This window comes from Saprolegnia parasitica (genome assembly GCF_000151545.1).
Source record: "Saprolegnia parasitica CBS 223.65 unplaced genomic scaffold supercont2.3, whole genome shotgun sequence".
NCBI lineage: Eukaryota > Oomycota > Saprolegniomycetes > Saprolegniales > Saprolegniaceae > Saprolegnia > Saprolegnia parasitica.
The window spans coordinates 811,400-830,468 of NW_012156397.1; the positions used below are offsets into that span (position 1 = coordinate 811,400).

Consider the following 19,069-nt stretch of genomic DNA (forward strand, 5'->3'; position numbering starts at 1 on the left):
TGGACGACGGCGCGCGCGACGACAGCTGCTCTATCTGTCTGGAAGACCTGCACGGCGAAGATGCGTGCGTCTCAAGCGTCCAGCTCGCCTGTGCCCACGCCTTCCACCAGACCTGCGTCGCCGAGTGGCTCGTGCGCCAGTCTACATGTCCTCTCTGTCGCGCGCCCATGTAATCACTCCTTATGGAACCACCATCTTGACGAGTCGATCGTTTTTCTGATTGCGACGAGCAGTACAAGGCTATGCACGGACACACGTCCTAGTGCAGCTCGTCCAGGCCTTCCTCCATCACATGCGTCCTCTGTACACGCCCACGCCACCTGCCAGGTCATGACGCAGCATGACCGAGTCTACCTCGCCTCTCGCAGCATGTCTACCTTGCCCATGGCTCGATGCTCCTCATCTTCGTCCTCGCTTCGACTGTGGTTCGATTATTGGCGAAACGGCCGATCTTTGATTCTGTGGTCGCGGGGTTTTGGAGGGGAAGGGTCCTTTATCCGGACCCGCCGCTCGGTTCGCGCGTTGTTCTTTATGGAACGTCCGGATACGGCGGTCGCACTTGGCGTTTGTATATGGCATTGCCGCGCTACGAATTTGGAGGGGACGCATGTGATTGGCTAAAATGGATGTATACAAAGAGCAAGGTATTTGGAGCCGCCGGCCGAGCCCACTTGCCAATTTGCCACAGAGACCACCGACAAGAACCATCATGTTTGAAGCCCGCTTGAGCCAAGGGAAGATCGTCAAGTTGATCATCGAGGCCATGAAGGAGCTCATCTCGGAGGGCAACATCGACTGCACCAAGTCGGGCCTCGCGCTCCAGAGCATGGACGGCTCGCACGTCTCGCTCGTCTCGCTCCTGCTCCGCGCCGAGGGCTTTGAGCACTACCGCTGCGACCGCAACATCTCGCTCGGTATCCAGACTGCGTCGCTCTCCAAGATTCTCAAGTGCTCGGGCAACGACGACGCGCTCTCGCTCTCGGCCGAAGACGAAGGCGACGTGCTCAACATCATCTTTGAAGCCGCGTCCGGCGACCGCATCTCGGACTTTGGCCTCAAGCTCATGGACATTGACAGCGAGCACCTTGGTATCCCGAGCACCGAATATGTGGCCACTGTGCGCATGCCGTCGAGCGAGTTCCAGCGCATTTGCCGCGACTTGCACACGATGGGCGACACGTGCACAATCAGCGTGAGCAAGGACGGCGTCAAGTTTAGCGTCACGGGCGACCTCGGTGCGGGCAACATTACGCTCAAGAACAACACGGCGTCCGAGAAGGAAGAAGACCGCGTCATCATCCAGATGGAAGAGCCCGTCGAGCTCACGTTTGCGCTCCGGTACCTCAACATGTTTACCAAGGCCACGCCGCTCTCGGCCACCGTGACGCTCTCCATGTCGCCCGGTGTCCCCGTCGTCATCGAGTATGCGATTGGTGAAATGGGCTACATCCGCTACTATTTGGCGCCCAAGGTGGAGGAAGATGCCAACTAAGCGACGACGCAAACGACCCGACGACGTTGTGCGTTTGTATAGCCGCGTATCGTAGCAAGCTCTTCCTATATTTAGTCTCGATAGATGATGATGATGATCCTCCTTCGTCCATTGCGTCTTCTGTCGTCGTCTAGCATTCATCTGCTGCAGAAAGGAGCCATATTGATCCTGATGCACTGGTACTGCCACGTCATCATCACTCACTCCGTCATGAGTCAACAGCTGCAGTAGAGAATTGGATGCATTGTGCTTAGAGATGCATGAGCATCGAGCCCTCGTGGTCGTCCGAGTCGTCGATCGCATGTGACATCATGATGCGCGATGGCATGCGCGTCGGCTGCATCCACGTGAGCCCATCGTCGGCGTCGACGGCGGGCACGGGCAAGAACCACGTCGCTCGGTGCGTCCCAAAGACCGACCACCAGTTTTCAACGACCGTCTATAAAGCCGCATGAGTCGACTTGTATTGTAGAAAGCGAACGAGGGACATACGGGGAGTCGGTACGGGCTGCGCATACCGTAGACGTTCATCTCGAGCGTTGTGAGGCCGCGCAGGATGAGGAAGGTGTGGAAGCCCGTAAAGATGAGCAGCGACAGCGTCACGCTGCCGGCCATGACGAACCCGAGGAGCGCCGTCATGGGCATCTCCACCGTCGTATGGTTGATGGCGCGCTCAAAGGCCTAGCAAGCATCGTCATCTCGTTCGCACCATCGCACGCGTACCGGGAACATGGTGATGAGGATCATGCCGCAGCCGAGCGCGCCGTAGATGACAAAGAGGTAAAAGTACTTGTAGTTGGCGAGCCCGACGCAGTTGCCGACCCACGGACAATGGTGGTCTAGTCCGGACGACAGGAGGATACGCGCTTTGCTAGCATGGACAAGGAGGTACCCATCTTCATGACGCACATGCGGCAGACGCTGCAGTGGTGCGCGCGCACGGGCTTGGGCTTATTGCAGGCGCGGCACACAGGCATCACGAGGCCGCACTCGCTTGCCTCCTGGCGGAGCTTCTCGGCCATGATCTCGTTGACAAAGCCCGGATCTATACGGGCCATCAAGGCGCGGTCGAGCGAGGAGCGATGGCCGACCTGTCGTGACGACGCGGTAGTACGAGATGACGGTGAGGCCCACGAGCACGTTGAAGACGATGAACTGGAGCGCGAGGCCCAGCGGCTCGTCCGTGCCGGCCGAGAGCTTGGCGCGGATGTGGTACTCGACAAAGACATAGTACTCGAGCGAGATGAGGAGCGTCACGAGGAACACCGGGATCCAGCTCACGGCGCGGATGAGGCGGCTACACGCTTCGTCAAGCGACGCCCGCTCGGGGCCTGTACCTCTTGTTCTGGAAGAGCATCGGGGCGAAAACCCGTCGGCAATGGACCGACGCTGGCACATCGAGTTTGAGAGGTTTTAGAAAGGCAAACTCAAGTGCAAGAAGCCAGCGAGCGGTGTTGCAAGCAATCCTTGCTGGCATCAGCAGACGACAAGAGAGACTTTGGTAGGACAAGTACACTGCCAGCAGCTTGGGCATAATGATACCGGTATCTCCAAGCACATCGCTTGTGATTTGGAGCATTCTTGAAGTTTGGATTTCAGCGAGCATGTCCTTCGCCGTTCGCTACTGCCGAATTCCTAGTCGCTTGACGAGGGTGTGGCAACCAGACCTTGTGGCAACAGTCTGTCAAAGTAAGACTCGCGACAAGACGTGCATAAGATTATCTGAGCGTATTAGAGTGCGCCCGACTCCCATTTTTGAATGTTGGACCACGTGACGTAGAAGAAGGTGAGGAAGCCGATGATGACGACGCTCACATCGAGCATCTTGGAGAAGATGGACACGTCCGGGAAGAGCTTGAGGTAGAAGAGCGGCGGGTAGATAAAGCTCAGCGGCACTACGATCCATAGAGATGAGTCCAATATGCTAAAGTATCATTCATCTGCGTACCGCAGCAGAAGGCGCCGACGATCGACACAAAGAGGTCGAGGCGATCCTGGCCAAAGTACGCGACCATGACCGTCATGGTCACAATGAGCGCGCGGATCAAGTTTTTCTGCGCCTTGAGCCCCGAGTCGCGGCGCGGCAAGAGGAGCATGTCCTCAATGATCTTGACGGCGGGGAAGAGGAAGAGCGGGTACGACAGCAGCTGCGCGACCGAGTACCCGGCCTGGACCGAGATCGTCCAGCCGTTGCGGGGCAGGCTCGACATGACCAATGGCTCGATCGAGTCGCCGATCGCAATGTAGTTGACACTCGCAAAGAACGAGTAAAACACAAAGAGGCCCAGCACGGTCGCCAAGATGAGCGGTAAAAAGTGCTTTTGGTGCTCCTTCGCGAGCGACGCTTGGGTCGGGATGATGAGACCAATGCCCTCGAACGTGAAGACCGCCGTGCCGACAAAGACAGAGTAATCCTGCGGGTTGAAGTACTCGACGCGCTGCGGCCCGACCTCGGCGAGCGACGAAAAGCTGCAGCCAAGAATATACGCGACGCCATAGAGGATGAACGCATCGGCCACCAAGTTGGAGACGGAAAAGTAGCTACACAACCAAAAATCTAAGATCTCAGAGAAAACACGACAGAGGACGAGGTACCTGATGTAGCGGATCCACGACAGCGGAATGTAAATGACGGTCTGGAGCATGATGAGCGCGCCGACCGAGATGTTGGCGCCAAAGTACGCGAGCACTTCGGTCATGTTTTGGGCGACAAAGATGATGTACGAGCAGCAAAAGCCGGCTTGCATGAGGATGATCGAGATCTGCACAAAGCGGTGGCCCCAGATGCCGTACGCGATCTCGCCAATGTGACCGTACGTGCCGCCGTACGCCGCGCGGCACTGGAGGAGGCGGTAGATCGCAAAGACTGTGAGCGCGGCCACAAAGAAGAGCAGCGCCGGCGCAAACAAGATGCCGCCGGCCTTGAAGCCCTGCGGCAAGAAGAGCACGCCCGTGCCGACAAAGGCCTTGAGGAGCGCGAGGAAGGCTTGGCCGAGCGTCGTCTCCTTTGCTGGCACAAACGACTTGCTCGACGGCGGGCGCGCGAGCGGCGTGAGCTCCGTGTACCCGAGCGACTGCGAGCTGCGCCACCCGAGCGCGGACGCCGGCGTGTTGAGGAGGTTGCGAATGCGCTGGGACGCGTCAAGACTGTCGTATTTGTCGTTGTCTTGGGACATCATGGACGAAATGAACGGGTTGTACACATTGTCGACCGCGTGCAGAATGCTGGCGCGCACCTCGGGCGACACTTGGTGTGTGTGTTGGCTCAAGCGCAGGTGTGCCCGGCGGAACGCCAGCGGCTCAGAGATGTCAATGACCTTGTTCTCTTCGGCCGACGCCAAGATGACACTGGGCTCCTACACGACGAGGCGAATGAGATCTAGTACGTGATACCACGCGGTCGACGTACCGAGTTGGTGCGCTTGAGGAGCTCGAGCGAGCCCTCTGGCGGCGCGACGAGCTCGGACGTGGGCGACGAGGTTGCCATGGCACTTGACAGCGACTTGGCAAAAAGCAAACTGGTTGCTTCAGTTGAACTTGTGGCCCGTGGCGTATTTTTTTGGCATCTTGCCAAAAAGCGTCAACGCAGCTGTGCGAACTGACTCTCGACGCTTTTTCAGCCCATTCGAGTTCTTTCGAGTCGAGAAGCCGCGAGAAAACGACACTTTTGCGACGCGCCAAATACGACAGAGCGTGCACACACATTCAATAAAATAAAATTCGGGTGAGGATCGGGATTGGCGCAAGCGCCAAGTACGCCACTCGGTAACGCTGGTGCGACACCCCGCGCGGCCGCCGACGGACCCGCCGATCACAGCTTTGGCCGAAGCGGGCATGAGCATGTAGGGCACCATTGCATGCGCGCGATCGTCTGCTACCGATAGCCCATGCACGCGGCAACGGCACCGACCCGACGCTGGGCGAGCGCGTGGTCGAGTAGCTGCGACCAACGTGTTTGCAGTTGCGCAAGAGCAACTTTCGAACGAGGATTGGCACACGACATAGCGCGCCCGTGGTGACGTCGCGGAGGCTGGTGAGTCCAGCCATCCGCGAGATATGCCCCAAGCTCCATGGACCTCCGTGGCGGCCTTTAGATTCGCACCAAACGGCTAGCTACTCGTCAGTCTGGCCACGGTGGTTACACGGCCGTAACTGGTGGTGCATAAAGGACGCCGGCCCGACGGGCGGCGCAAGTCTATGCAAACAACTGTAGACCGATGCACGACGTATGTGGGCAGAAGGACATGTAGCGAGCGACTCATGACAAAGGGCATTGGAGAGGACGGAGAGGTCTGTGTACATGTGCATGGCTTGGAAGGTCATCACGTGGCTATGCCATGGGGTCGGAGAAGCACTGGGCTTTCACCTCCTCGTGTCACTAGTAATCGCGTACGCTCGCAGGTCGACGCAACTTGTTGACCAGATTTCGTCACGTGGTGCGTCGTCGATGACGTGCGCTCTGTCGTGCGCACCCAATCGAGCGGGTATATGCATGACTCGTGACCAAGCTCCTCATGCACATGATTGCACTGCGCTGTAGTCGCGAATATGGGGGTAGCGGAGGCGGATTCGGGCTCAGATCGAGGACAGGCTAATTGGCAAGAAACGATGGGAGTGACGCAAGACAAAGGACAAGATAAGGGAAGAAGGCTCCTAATGCATTCAATTACCACTCTTTTGCAAGACGGCTACCGCGACCCGGCGCAGTAGGTCGTCGTTGAAAGAGAGAGGGACCTCGGATAAGTTCGGGCAAAGTCAGCAACTACATTTATTCAGCGCTGATGGCGCGGGTGTAGATCAACTGGGCGCTGTGCTTGGAGACGACCTTGATGTCACCCTTGAGCTCGAGCTCACGGATCGTGGCGCGGGCGAGGGCGGCGTTGACCTTGAGGCGTTCGACAATGGCCGACGCCGTGATCAACTTCATCTTAGGGACTTCCTTGCACATGCGCTCGTAGGCCTCCTGGTCGTAAAGGACCTTGTTCTGCGTCTTTTCGCGGGCCTTGCCCTTGGACCACTTCTTCTTGCCCTTGCCGCGCGAGCCAGCCAAGGCGGCGGCCATCTTCTGTTCCTTGGTCTTTTGCTGCGTCTTAGGCGGCTACATGGAGGAAGCGGCCATGAGCATCATCCTCATCATCGCCAAGGTCGTCTTCCTAGGAATCGGCCTGCGACGTACCATTGGTGCTGATTAGGTTCCCGAAAACTAAAACTGGAGGTTCTATTGAATCGGCCCGACTTGGACCTCACCACCAACCAGTCATCGGCCGCCAAGCGCGGAGGCCCATACACTTTTTTAAAGGATTTATGTTCCATATACATAGCAAGTGCTTTCACTATATTTTTATACACGGCCGGTGATTGGCTCGTTGGTCCACTTCCCCTACTCCTTTGTTTAATGACTGGTTTGGAGGTACGCGATTTTACGACGCCTTTTTGACCAATCCGAGCGCCGCAATAAGCCCAGCCGACAATGCGATTGCTCTGGCCGAGGGCGAGGACGAGCCGCCGAGAAGATAGAGCCTGCGATGCTACAGCCACGAGCCTCGCTTTAGCGCTGCGTGGAAGAAGCGGCCACTTGTACGACCTCGTAGTGCTAGCGACGAGCGGCGAGCACACCATTGCATGGCGCGATGGCTCCGAACGGCTGATGATGGCATGGGCAGAGGCTTCCATAGGACAACGACATCGCCTTGGCGTGCAGTTTTGAGGCGACGCATTATACAAGTATGCAGGCTGGCGTCGGCGCGAGACGTGGACGCATTCATGGCGAATGGTGCTACGAAGGGCGGTGGAGGATGTCGGGTCGGGCAATCTCGATGCCATCGACGACATGGCGCAGCATTGGCCACGACATTGGGGCTTGCGTGAGCACCTCGAGCTGTCCCTCCGCAAGCAATAGCACAGTGTCTTCCGACTTGGTGCCGGCAATGGACGGGTTCCACGCGAACGCGCCAAGTGGCGCAACGATCTCCTACACGCTGTCGTGAATACCTGCCATAGAAAGGGCAGGTGCTCTACGTGGTTGGACGCGTCGGCCTTCCACTCGCGGCTCTTGTAGCCCGTGCCGCCGCCCTGGTGATGGCGCTTCCATTCGTTGGGGTAGCCGCTTATCGCATAGGCGTTTTGGATGGCGCGAAAGATGTCGCTGGCGATCGCGCCCGGGCGCGTTGCTGCCAAGGCCGTCGCGTCCACAAACGTGACGGCGTGGTGCCGCGCGCGCAGGTCCTCCGGCACCTTTGGCGCCACACACACAATGCGCGTGAGGGAGCAGATGAGCCCACCGCGACGTCCGCAGAGCACGAGCATGACCTTCTCCCGCACGAGCTTCGTGGTTGGAAGCGGGTGTCGAATGCTATCCAAGCGCTCGTCGGCAGCGACCAAGACCACCACGGCGTCGATGCCGTGTTCAAGTGCGCGCTGGTGGAGCTGTCCGGCAAGAGACCACTCAGCGTCGCCGCGGCGAACCGAGTCGGCGACGCTGGTGACGACATGGCTGCAGTGTCGCCCGAGTGCGCGGTAGCGCTTGATATCGAGTGGCGTTAGCGATTGGCGAAGCTGCGCCAGCCGCTTCTCGACGGCCGTGTTGGTGTCCCGAAGAAAAGTAGCTCCGGGACCGACGATCGCAGCCAGCACCGCCTCGGTCTCTCGCGACTCGTACCACGGCTCTTCAAGCAGCTATGTATGCGAGGTGATACTAGTACCAACGTGCCGCAGCCGTGTCGTACCTCGATGGGCAGTCCTGCGAGCTCTTCGTGCAGCAAGCGCTGGCCCTCAATGTTGTTGGTGATCAAGAGCACGCGGGTAGCATTGACGAAGAGACTGCCGACGCCGCCTGCATGCATGGGCCAGAGCGCACTTTCATGCTATGACGACGATGGATACCTTCGCTTGCAAGGAGGATATGGTTGCGCCCGCCGCCACTGAGCCACGCAAAGTTGTGCGAAAGGCTCAAGAGGCAGCCATTCACATCGAGGTCGCGCAGCAGCGCTCGCCTATCGTAGGGCCTCAGGCGTCGTCTGTAGCAGTCTCTAGCCGTCGTACACGCGCTCGACCTTGAGGCCAAAGTCCTCGACGCGCTCGCAGACGTCCACGCCCTCGTCGTACGGTGCAGCGTACGTGGCCATGTCGAAAGAAGATCGCGGCGAAGATCGAATGGGCAGGCTCAGACTTCGAAGTTCGCAACCAAAATTTCCATATTTAGAGTAAGCCTATGACGTGGAACAGGCACGCTACAAGAGATGTTTCTTCGTCGTCTTGGTCGTCGATGTTTGGCGCGCCGCGAGTTTGCGCGTCGCTCGTTGCGACGCTGTCAAGATGGCGTGGACCTGCTGCTGTCGTGAGCTCTTGGAGGCGCTGCCACCGATGGTCGCCCCTTTGACGGGCTCGAGGTCGCCGAGGGTTGTTATGACGGCTGTCTCACGCTTCACGGCGCGTTCGCCGGCCTGTTGCAGTGTACTCTTGGGCTTGACGAGGTCGGTTTTGCGGCGCAATTTGCCGCGAAGGATCGGCGGCGCTTGCGACCCTTTTGTCGGGAGACCATTGCCGAGGAAGCTTCTACGCGCCACTCGTCTCCACGTGCTCGTACACAACACAGACAGCATACCGAGCGATGGTGCACGCATGCTCCGTGTGCTTGTCCAGCGCGACAATCGAATCAAACGCAGCGCGGCCGCAGTACGGACACGAAAACAACGTCGCCGTCGGGATCGACGGACGCGCAGCAGTAAGATCCTTCTCTTCGCGGGGCTCGTCACCGCACGTGGCTTCGTGCTGGTTGAACGCGAGCACATTGATGTACTTTTTACAGCGCTACCACAATATTGTTGCGTCATACAACGATCGATAGAAGAGGGTAGAAGACCTCGCACTGCTCGGTGCGACTCGAACAAGATGCGTAGTGCTGCGCGTACTTGTGGCGTGAGAACGACAAGGCGCAAAGATGGCACTAGGGGCGCATAGTGGTATGCATCCTTTCTCAACTGTCGAGAGCGTACCATAGTGAGTGTGTGTGGACATATCGTCTCTTTGTGTTGCGGCATCGCGTCGACGGGGACGTCGGCCCCGCATGGACAGCGCACCTAGTGCCTCTGAGCTCGGCGAGTCGCTGGATAGATTCGAACCACAGCGTGCAGCGCCTTGTGGTGCTCTGCGAGGCTCGACGAGGACCCGCAAAACGAACACTGAACAAGTCGTGTCAGAATAGAACCTTTGTTGCAACCTACCTGCGGGCAGTGCACGTGCTCTTCGAGCTTGGCTTGGAGCACTTTTTCGTGGCAGATAGCGCAGACAATCTGTGCGCAGATAGCAATGCATACAACTAGAGATATACTACGTACCCGATGGTACGCCACGTGCTGTTTGCAGCGAAGTTCGTGGAGCTCGGCGTTGGCGCGGGGCATCTCGCCGAGGCAAAAGCCGCAGACGTACGGCGCTGTCGCACTCTCTGTCGGGATCACAGCATCCGGTAGCTCTGGCCGGGGCTCGACCAGCGTCGCCTCGAGCCGATAGCCTGTGGTTTCAAAGGCCTTGACCGACTTGGTCGTGAGCGGGTTGGGTCCCGCCCCCGATTTCGTTTTCAGCTGCGCAGCTTGGAGTGACAGCGCCTTTTTGGCCGGCGTCGCGGCAACGACAGGCGGCGTATCGGGCACCTGCACGTAGCCGCCGTCACCGAGGCGACGTCCCAGCGTCGAGCTCGGGCCCAGCGTCCTAGTGCTCGTGTGTGACTACAGCGGGGTGTCGTACATGGCATGTACGCGTCCACAGTCTCTCGTCGCGGCGTGACATTATCTTTTGGTTGGCTGCATGGGCTCGTGTCCGCTGGTGGTGCTGCCGACTTGGGCCGTCGCGGGTCCATGTTCTACCCAATGGCTTTACCATACGCACGAAAAGCAACGTCAGTTTGTACCTCGGGAGCCTTGAAGTCGACTTCGAGATCCACGTCCCCAAAGAGGTGGATGACGTCGCCAGGTTTGACGTGGACAACGTCGACGAAGTACCTAGTACGTCTCAAGTGCATCAATATACGCATGCACAAGGGGGTCGTACTTGTCGGCGCCATATTCAATCACGATCGTCTCACCAACGCTCAACACCGAGTACTTGCGCATCGCCGACTCGAGTAAAATCTATCCGCGTTCTCTCTTCTGCTCCAAGATGATGCGAAACTCGCACCTTGGGACCGAGCGTCGCAGCTAAATCCAAGAAGGCGCCGACGTGCGGCTGAAAGCGGCAGTAGACACCCCGTGGAATCTATACAAGAAGGCGTCCCTTACGGCGTCGAGAAGGCGAGGCGTGTACATTGGTCGCGCTCTCGAGTTGGAGTCGGCCGCCTTCATCGACCAAGAGATTCTGCATCATCCAGTACGGTGCAAACATCTAACAATCGCGTCAAAGAAAAAGGCAGATCGCCAAGCGTACTTGGCCGTCGGGCGCACTAAACTCGAGGACACTGCAGAATTGACGGACGTCTGGCGCGTTCGTTGACGTGACTCGAAACACGAGCGGAAGCGGGATCTTGAGGACCTGCAGGTCGCGCAGGACGGCCTACTTTGTCGCTTGCATCACGTGCATAATTTCCGTAGCGAGCTCCGTACAGGGGGTAGAATGACCTTGTCGCCAAACTCGAGGTCCGGCATGTCTACTACCAGCGTCAGAACACCGCGGATCGGGCGCGTCGCACCCAGGCAAGCGACCGAGTAGCACTCGAAGCGCCCTCGGAACTGCGCCGACCGCGCCATCCGAAACTATATTTATACGAGTCGTCATGTATCATTATTGTCCTCATCCGAAGGCTCTAGCGCAGCTGCTTGAGCGTGCGGCTGCGAGCCTCGGCGGCCCAGGAAAAGTAGCTTGGCAAATACCCGTCGAGCGCGGACGCCGACGGATGGGCGACCTCAAATGCATGTGCAATGACGTGCACGGCCGTCTCAAACTTGGGATGACCGAGAAGGCGCGACGCGGCCTCGTGGCGCCCTGCGCTCTCGACAAGCGCGATGAACGCTTCGATCGGGGGCACCCCAGGAAGCACGCTCGTGTCGGGCGCAAAGCCTGGACAGAGCACTTGCAATCGCAGGTCCGAGAGACGCTGCACCGCTTTTTCGGCCACGAGAGAGCTCGTTGATGGCTTGTGACGCGGGTGGAGGCGCCGCGTTAGCTTGATAGAATCCGCGTCCTCCTTGGTCGCGGCTACGAGTCCTGCCCTTGGAAGGTCGGGCTCGGTTTGGTTGCTCTTGCGGCTCGCCGGTGTGCTGCGTTTACGGTTGACGGGCAAAAGGGCGCGTATCGACGTTTTGATTACGGCTGCGACAACGTCGCTGGCGAGGACACGCGCCGCCTCGAGGGTCACTTGCTCTTGACGCTGCTTCTCGGCTGGCGTGAGCGCCCGCACCCGCGGCTCACAGACCTACAGCTCACTGTGGCACTGCACACCGAAGGGATCGACTAATCGTATACTAGTAGTACTTTGTAGTCGGTCGCGGGGCTTTTGCTCCGCAGCTTGGCGTCAAACACACACCACTGCGACTTATACGGGTGCCGGCGCCGTGCGTCGGCGGCGTCGGCCGATAGGATTGACGGCGTGATGAGCTTTGTGAGCAGCTCGCACGCCATTGTCTGCGAGATGGTCAGATCCCGGACGCGCGTGATGCGAAACATGTTGAGCGACGCGCTCTCGTGGATGTTGCTCAAGCTCGCGAGGCGCGTATGGAAGGCGCGCAGGTTCGGTCGCATGCGCAAGAGCTTACCGTCTTCATGCGCCACGAGCTCGTCGAGGACTTGTTGCTTGGAGAAAGCGGTCAGGTCAACCTGGTCGGCTGCGCGCTTCCGGCGAAGCCGTGCAAAGACCGAGCCGAGTAGGAGCAAGTCCATCGCAAGGGCATCCCTCGGCGAGCGCCACTCGACGTACTCGGCCTGTCGTGTCATGCAACGGAAAGCCACGCGTAACGCCTTGAAGGGCCGTCGTACAGGCGCCTGCCGGACGCGCGCCACGACATGTCGCGGGTCCATGGTGCGGTAGCATAGACGGAAGCTGCCGCAGTGGCCACGAGGTCACTGCAGCCCCTCCATCGCATGCGTCTGCACTACGCGGCTTGCGCTCGACCCGCATGTCTACTACCGGGTAGTAGCGCTCTGTCATGGCGGCGTCTCCTCATGAGCGAGCCGTGTTGACAAGAAACATTTCGACCAATGGCATCACAACAAGTGGACGAAGCTACGGTGCGGCCGCGTCGATTGGCCAAAATCACGACAAAATTGCCTGCATAATCCTCGGCAAAGACAGGAAGATGTCGGTCCTAAAGGAAGTCAACGGCCCCGCCACGACGGCGTGGTGCCCCATCAAGCGCCCGCGCGATGCTGTCCTCGCGATGGGCTCGCTGCGCGAAGGCAAGCATGAGCTTGCGCTCTACTCGATGAACATGGCGGTACCTAGCCGGGCCATGGAGCGCCTCGGCAGCGTCGCCACGTCGTCGCGGTTCCTCTCCGTCTCGTGGGCCGACGTGCTCAAGCACCGCGCGTCCTGCTCTCTTGGTGTCATTGCCGGCGGCATGGAAGACGGTACCGTGTGTCTCTGGAGCGCCAACAAGGTCTTGCACAGCGACCCTACGCTGCTCGGGTCGGTCACGAAGCACAAGGGCGCGGTCAACGCGGTGCAATTCAACCCGCGGCCCGATAGCTCCCACTTGATTGCCTCGGGCGGCGCGTACGTCGCTTCCTTCCACGACTGCATCGATCTCTCACGTCATGTAGGGACGGCGAGATGTACATTACGTCGCTTGCCAAGCTCGAGAAGCCCATGATCTTTGCGCCTGGCCCGTCCATCGCGCAGGCAGGCCAGGAGATCACGACGTACGCCAACCCATTTGTGCGTGTTCCTACACGAAGCATCATGGTATAGGGTGGCGTGGAACACGCAGGCCGCGTTCATTGTCGCGTCCGGCTCGCAGTCGGGGACGACGACCATCTGGGACTTGAAGCAGAAGCAGCCGTGGTGCCAGCTTCATGACCCGTACGGTGCGCCGGCGTCGGTCATTGCGTGGAGCCCGCACGAAGGCCTCCAGCTCATCACGGCGTCCAACGATGACGCGCACCCCGTCGTGCGGCTCTGGGATCTCCGCGGGTCCAAGACGACGCCGCTCGCCGAGTTTTACGAGCACCGTGCTGGCATCCTCTCGGCCGCGTGGAACCCCCATGACGCCGGTGCGTCATCCTCCTCCATATCCCAAGATCTATGATTCCTGTGATAGGATTCGTACTGACAAGCGCCCGGGACAACCGGACGTTGGTGTGGGATTTGCACTCGAATCAGTTGGCACTCGAAGTCTACGATCAGCAAGCAGACGGCAGCTACTACAGCGGCGGGTACGAGCGCAGTCATGTGCAGTGGTCGCCGCTCTCGCCTGGCCTCTTCTCGGCCGCGACGCCGGCGAGCACCCAAGTGCTTGGTGTGCACAGTACGTCGTCCATTCTAACCGCGACCGTTCGATTCGATTCGGATTGCGATAGGTCTCGGTGCACAGGCGTTGTATGCGCCCGAGTGGACGACGCAAGCCGCGACCCCCGACGTCAGCGCCAGCGTGGCCAACCCGCTCGCGCTGGTAGACGCGGCGGACGCGCTCGAGATCCGTGGCGTCGACGGCAAGGCGTTCTGCGACTACAAGATCGGCGCCATGGACGAGAGCAGTGTCGAGTGGGGCTTTCTCAAAATCCTCTTTGCCGACGACGCGCGCAAGCAGCTGCTGTTGCACCTCGGTTTCGACGAAGACGAGATCGAAGCCGAGGCGACGCGGTTCATGGATGCCAAGACAACACCCGGTGGCGACCCGTCGCTGCCGTCCGACCCGCTGCCCATCTTTACGCGCGAGTCGGAGGAGATGGTCAAGCGCGCGCTGCTGGTTGGCAACTTTGAAGCCGCCGTCGAGTGCTGCCTCCGACACAACCAGCTCGCAAACGCACTTTTACTTGCGACCTGCGGCGGCCCCGAGCTCTGGCACCGAACCCAAGAAGCGTTCTTCCAGCAGCAGCAGCGGCCCTTCATGAAGATTGTGGCCGCCATCATCAAGAATGAGCTCGCGACGCTCGTCCAAGAGGTTGTGCCGAGCAATGTTCTGTGGATTGCTCACATGGTATGCTATCGCTAGTCGGACGTGGCCAAGTGGAAGGAGACACTGGCCATTTTGAGTACGTACTCGAAGAGCGAAGAGTTCCCGAACCTCTGCGACCAGCTCGCGCTGCGGCTCTATGACGCGGGCGACGTGGCATCCGCGACGCTCTGCTTTATCTGTGCCATGAACATGGACCGCGCGATCGCCATTTGGGCAGACCGGGTGCACGCAACGGACGACGCATCCAAGCCGCTCGCCATCTTGCACGCTGTCGAGAAGATCAGCGTCTTCAAGCAGGCGACGGGCCACGCGTCGTCGGCGGCGTTGCCGCTCTACAGCGAGTATGCGTCCATGGTACAGCGACATGTTTGTGAAAGATTTGGATCTCATGCAACGTTTGCAGATGCTCTCGATTGGGCAGCTCGACATTGCGGCCAAGTACGGCAAGCACGACGCAGCCATCATGGAACGCCTGCAACAAGGTGCCCAACCGACGTACGCGCCGTCCTACCAGCAGCCGTCCTACCAACAGCCGTACGTCCCAGAGCCGACGCACCAGTCCCCGCCCCAGCCGCCGCAGGACTATGCGCCATCTCCCGAGATGTACCAACCGCAGCAAGGCCACCACGAGTACGAGGCGCAGCCAGGCCACCATGAGTACCCGGCGCCGCAGGAATACACAGCACAGCAGGCGTACGCAGCACAGCACGACGTTGCGCCGCAGCCGACGCACGAATATGGTTTGACGCCACCTGCCCCCGACACCTTCCGTGCGCACGAAGGCATGAACCTGGAGCCGGCGCACCAAGACCAGCCGCACGAGGTACGCGCCGAGAATGCCCAGCACTCGCTGACACGTTTCATGTAGTCGCACGCCTCGGAGGCGCCAGCGGCGTACTCTTCCGAGTTTGCTTCGCACGACGACGACGTGCCGGTGGTCAATACGTACGAGCAGCACGGGACGGAGCCTGTCGCCTACGAAGGAGTCCCGGCGTTGCAGCAGGAGGCGCATTATTTGGAGCCGCCGCACTCGGAGCCAATCGGCCAGCCGACCGAAGACGCGCCGGTGCAAGCGCACTCTGCGCCGCCGACGCACCTGCATGACGCGCCGATCGAAGACGCGCTGCACGTCGACACGGCGCCCAAGCCGTTGCTACTCAACGCCGCACGCACCAAGTCGCCAGCGGCGCCCAAACCCGCAACGCCAATAGTCGCTGCCAACACGCCGCCGTACGTTTCGTCGGTCGACTTGAGTGGCGTGCACGAAGACGACATGGTTGTCGTGACGGCCGTGAGCGGCCTCATTGGTGCTCTCGAGATGCAAAAGCTGCCGCCGGTAGAAAATTCCCATCATAAGACAGCGCATCGCTTGGTGCTCATGCTCTCGAGATGATAGATGGAAGCGCGGCAATTGGGCGAGATCAAGAAGGCGGCCGACGTGCTCTTTACCAAGCTCGGCCACGCTGCCGACTTGGGCGACGCGGTCCTCGACCTCATCCACGACCTCGCGGGCGGCCTCGCAGCGCGGGACATCAAGCATGCGCAGCAAGTGCATGTGCTCTTGACGAAGGACCACTGGGCCAAGCAAAAAGACTGGCTCAAGGGTCTCAAAGCACTCATCCAAATCGCCATCAAGCGCATTCGGTAGTCCTCTCTCAGATACAATCAACAACAAGAATGAAGACACACGACCTATAAAAGCTATTACATGACGATCGTGCCGGGTTCTGGGATGTTGGTCGAGATGGCGCGGTGGGGTAGCACCATGCCTCCGTTGATGAAGCGCTCGTCCTTGACCTGGACGTCTTCGCCGAGGACCGTCGTGCCCTCGAGGCGACACCAGCGCCCGATCGTCGAGCCCCAGCCAATGATGCTGTTGTGGATCCACGAATTGGAGCGCACCGTCACGTCCCGCAGCAGCGTTGTTTGGCTCAGTCGGACGCCTATCAGTTCTGTGAGCTTCATCGGCATAAGGTCGACACCGCACCCTCTTCGACGACACAGCCCGCGCCAATGACCACGTCAGGCCCAATCAAGCAGCCGTCGCCGATGCTCGCGCTCGGGTCCTAGTTCAAGTTAGCGAATGACGCGACGCCGTCGACGCACCACGAGGACGTGGCCGACAAAGTTGGCGCCGGTTGTCAGCAGGTGGGGGCTCGTCGCTCGCAAGTGCTCGAGGTGTTTGCACATGCCCGTCAAAAAGTCCTTTCACATACAGTAATACGATGAGAATAGCAGCAATTTGTATCGGATGCCTACATACCTTGGGCTGGCCCACGTCGGTCCAGTAGCCCGGCAGATGCATCGAGAAGAGGTTGCCTTCGGCGGCCATTTGGGGAAAGATCTCGGTCTCCATGGACGTCGGTCGTAGCTAGCAGACAATGGAGTCACATCCACTATGACGATCGCAGGACGCAGCTACCTGGATTCGGTCGAGGATCTCGCGCTCGAAAATGTAAATGCCCGCGTTGATGATGTTGCCGACAAACTCGCGCGGCTTCTCGATGAAGCGGTCGACGCGCCCCGAGCCGTCCAAGTCGGTGAGAACGACGCCATAGTTGCTCGGCTCGTCGACCTGCGTGAGCAAGATCGTGCCCTCGGCGCCATGCGCGCGGTGGAACGCGAGCGCATGTGCCAAGGCGGTAAAGTCGGCCATGATGTCACTGTTGATGACGAAGAAGGGCTCGTCGACCTCGAGGTGCGCGCGGGCCAGCGCGAGTGGCCCCGCCGTGCCCAACGGCTCGGTCTCGTGCGAGCACGTGATCTTGATGCCGAGGTCCCGTGAGATGACAGCGAGCGCCGGCAGCATCGTCGCGGGCTGGTAGTTGATGGCGAGGATGACCTCGTCGACGCCGACGGCCGCGAGCGCCTCAATCTGGTGGCGCACGAGCGACTTGTTGCAAAAGTCCACGAGCGGCGTCGGCGTCGAGAGCGTGAGCGGGCGCAGGCGCGTGCCGAAGCCGCCGATGAGGATCAACCCTTTCATGCAAACCAATTTCGCAACTACCCAGAATGTTCGGATAAACTGCAGCAACAGATAATAGTGTGATCGTTTTTACATCCTCTGCGTGGCGTTGGCCCAGCTGGGGCACCTCCAAGCACGCCAGATCCGTACCTCGCATCGCCAATAGCTGCTAGCCATACACTTGTAGGCTACGGATCGACTATAAGAACCCGAGTCGTCGACAGCAGGCGTCTTTGTGGCGTGGCGGCGCCAGGAGCATCTCGACGTGGCAGCTTCAAGTTGCGATCCTGGCGCGTGCGAATGCGTACTACCACGCATGACGTCATGGCATGTCGCGGTAGTACGACGCCAGCCTTCGCAGGCTTCTTTGGCGCGCCCCTGCGTCATCGACAGCGCTGCGAGACCACTTCAACTACGGTCAATGGACATAATTTGGCCGATGATTTCGTATCTTTTCTCCCGTAGAAGGGACATCGGGACATAGCCGCTTCGCAGTGCTTCTGGGCGCGTCCACATCGTTCGTGGCGGCTGGCCACAAAGAGGCTGCGCAGCAGGATTGGCTTGGTGGCTTGGGCGCTCGCTTGCCGCCGAGCACACACTATTTCCTGCGTCGACCGGCGGTCGTCCGGATACGCTGCCACTTGACAAGGAGGCAAGGAGGGGCCGAGATGAACAGCGCGACGCGGTTCGACGTGCCGGACGCCGACTTTTGCAGCTACTTGCTTGGGACGTGGAAGCGGACGCTCGAGTGGCGCAACTTTGGCTCGACCTTCAAGCACCTCCGCACGACCAACAACGTCGTGCTCATCGAGGAAGACACGCTCGCGGCCAAGCAACCCAACACGCGGTAGCCCCGTCGGCGCGCCATGGCGAGGCTGAATGCGATGTGTAGCTTTCTCAAATGGTCGTTTGGGCGTGGCATCCGCAAGAGCGAGCTCACGAATGCGTACACGATCCAGGTACAGGCGAAAGCAATGGTCATCGCTCCTGACGCCGCCTAGTTCATCCCGGACGAGCAAGGCACGTTCATGGAGTGGAGCTTCGAAGGCGTGACATGCCACGGCCTCTTCAAGCCCGAGTCGAGCGTCGCGATCTTCAACTTTTGCCTCCAAGAGTCCATGGTGACCATCACGTATCGTGTGCTGGATGCCAACAGTACGCACATATCCGATGGCATGGACGACTGGCTCATGCTCATGGTAGCCATGGCCGTGTGCATCGTGGATGTTGACAGCGACCACGCGCCCACTATTCAATATGGCAACATGTACGTGCTTGCGTCTCGCTCCAGCACCTGACCACGCTGCCTGTAGGTATCGCATCGATCCGTCCAAGTACCACCCGGACGAAGTCGTCGTCGACGAGATAATGAGCTAGTCGCTAGTACATGCTTGTGACTGAGTGCTTGATGCTGGATCGAAGCTTGTTCTGCTATGGCCACAACTGGTAACAAAGTGGTGGCTCGGCTACTGCGATCTTTTCTTTTCCAGAGCAGCCGCTTCGAACGCAACT

General features: G+C 59.6%; 10 protein-coding genes across 10 annotated transcripts; 3 read left to right on the forward strand and 7 right to left on the reverse strand.

The window, feature by feature from the left end:
- Window positions 1-677: 677 nt before the first annotated feature.
- Window positions 678-1,596, forward strand: SPRG_01445 (proliferating cell nuclear antigen). Its single transcript, XM_012339658.1, has one exon. It carries the CDS (start codon window positions 710-712, stop codon window positions 1,490-1,492), a length of 783 nt encoding a protein of 260 aa, XP_012195048.1. The 5' UTR covers window positions 678-709; the 3' UTR covers window positions 1,493-1,596.
- Window positions 1,597-1,742: 146 nt separating this feature from the next.
- SPRG_19090 (hypothetical protein) lies at window positions 1,743-2,849 on the reverse strand (the record flags this gene model as incomplete). The annotated part of the gene is made up of 6 exons (XM_012339896.1): window positions 1,743-1,931; window positions 1,985-2,173; window positions 2,216-2,331; window positions 2,385-2,537; window positions 2,584-2,789; window positions 2,830-2,849. The coding sequence occupies 6 exons, from the start codon at window positions 2,847-2,849 to the stop codon at window positions 1,743-1,745; spliced, it is 873 nt and encodes a 290-aa protein (XP_012195286.1).
- A 374-nt stretch (window positions 2,850-3,223) lies between these two features.
- SPRG_19091 (hypothetical protein) lies at window positions 3,224-4,979 on the reverse strand (the record flags this gene model as incomplete). The annotated part of the gene is made up of 4 exons (XM_012339897.1): window positions 3,224-3,387; window positions 3,441-4,033; window positions 4,088-4,848; window positions 4,902-4,979. The coding sequence occupies 4 exons, from the start codon at window positions 4,977-4,979 to the stop codon at window positions 3,224-3,226; spliced, it is 1,596 nt and encodes a 531-aa protein (XP_012195287.1).
- A 1,142-nt stretch (window positions 4,980-6,121) lies between these two features.
- Window positions 6,122-6,728, reverse strand: SPRG_01446 (S25 ribosomal protein). The gene is made up of 2 exons (XM_012339659.1): window positions 6,669-6,728; window positions 6,122-6,590 (listed from the first exon to the last, which is right to left on the reverse strand). The coding sequence occupies exons 1-2, from the start codon at window positions 6,669-6,671 to the stop codon at window positions 6,261-6,263; spliced, it is 333 nt and encodes a 110-aa protein (XP_012195049.1). The 5' UTR covers window positions 6,672-6,728; the 3' UTR covers window positions 6,122-6,260.
- Window positions 6,729-7,268: 540 nt separating this feature from the next.
- Window positions 7,269-8,616, reverse strand: SPRG_19092 (hypothetical protein; the record flags this gene model as incomplete). The annotated part of the gene is made up of 5 exons (XM_012339898.1): window positions 7,269-7,463; window positions 7,511-8,167; window positions 8,218-8,324; window positions 8,375-8,484; window positions 8,534-8,616. The coding sequence occupies 5 exons, from the start codon at window positions 8,614-8,616 to the stop codon at window positions 7,269-7,271; spliced, it is 1,152 nt and encodes a 383-aa protein (XP_012195288.1).
- A 105-nt stretch (window positions 8,617-8,721) lies between these two features.
- On the reverse strand, window positions 8,722-11,229 carry SPRG_19093 (hypothetical protein; the record flags this gene model as incomplete). Its single annotated transcript, XM_012339899.1, has 14 exons — window positions 8,722-9,046; window positions 9,096-9,301; window positions 9,354-9,437; window positions 9,487-9,570; window positions 9,613-9,672; window positions 9,715-9,783; window positions 9,829-10,198; window positions 10,246-10,349; window positions 10,398-10,488; window positions 10,538-10,617; window positions 10,664-10,741; window positions 10,790-10,867; window positions 10,910-11,035; window positions 11,086-11,229. The coding sequence occupies 14 exons, from the start codon at window positions 11,227-11,229 to the stop codon at window positions 8,722-8,724; spliced, it is 1,899 nt and encodes a 632-aa protein (XP_012195289.1).
- A 703-nt stretch (window positions 11,230-11,932) lies between these two features.
- Window positions 11,933-12,358, reverse strand: SPRG_19094 (hypothetical protein; the record flags this gene model as incomplete). Its single annotated transcript, XM_012339900.1, has 2 exons — window positions 11,933-12,271; window positions 12,296-12,358. 2 exons carry the CDS (start codon window positions 12,356-12,358, stop codon window positions 11,933-11,935), a joined length of 402 nt encoding a protein of 133 aa, XP_012195290.1.
- A 416-nt stretch (window positions 12,359-12,774) lies between these two features.
- On the forward strand, window positions 12,775-16,240 carry SPRG_19095 (hypothetical protein; the record flags this gene model as incomplete). Its single annotated transcript, XM_012339901.1, has 9 exons — window positions 12,775-13,190; window positions 13,238-13,336; window positions 13,386-13,687; window positions 13,735-13,941; window positions 13,994-14,577; window positions 14,629-14,946; window positions 14,996-15,415; window positions 15,461-15,928; window positions 15,989-16,240. The coding sequence occupies 9 exons, from the start codon at window positions 12,775-12,777 to the stop codon at window positions 16,238-16,240; spliced, it is 3,066 nt and encodes a 1,021-aa protein (XP_012195291.1).
- A 42-nt stretch (window positions 16,241-16,282) lies between these two features.
- On the reverse strand, window positions 16,283-17,578 carry SPRG_01447 (hypothetical protein; the record flags this gene model as incomplete). The annotated part of the gene is made up of 5 exons (XM_012339660.1): window positions 16,283-16,535; window positions 16,580-16,658; window positions 16,699-16,797; window positions 16,856-16,963; window positions 17,015-17,578. The coding sequence occupies 5 exons, from the start codon at window positions 17,576-17,578 to the stop codon at window positions 16,297-16,299; spliced, it is 1,089 nt and encodes a 362-aa protein (XP_012195050.1). The 3' UTR covers window positions 16,283-16,296.
- Window positions 17,579-18,225: 647 nt separating this feature from the next.
- SPRG_19096 (hypothetical protein) lies at window positions 18,226-18,934 on the forward strand (the record flags this gene model as incomplete). Its single annotated transcript, XM_012339902.1, has 5 exons — window positions 18,226-18,404; window positions 18,450-18,516; window positions 18,559-18,712; window positions 18,761-18,824; window positions 18,871-18,934. 5 exons carry the CDS (start codon window positions 18,226-18,228, stop codon window positions 18,932-18,934), a joined length of 528 nt encoding a protein of 175 aa, XP_012195292.1.
- Window positions 18,935-19,069: the final 135 nt, after the last annotated feature.

Excerpts from the sequence above, each read along its gene's own strand:
- SPRG_01445 (XM_012339658.1), top strand. The coding sequence starts at position 710 with ATGTTTGAAGCCCGCTTGAGCCAAGGGAAGATCGTCAAGTTGATCATC.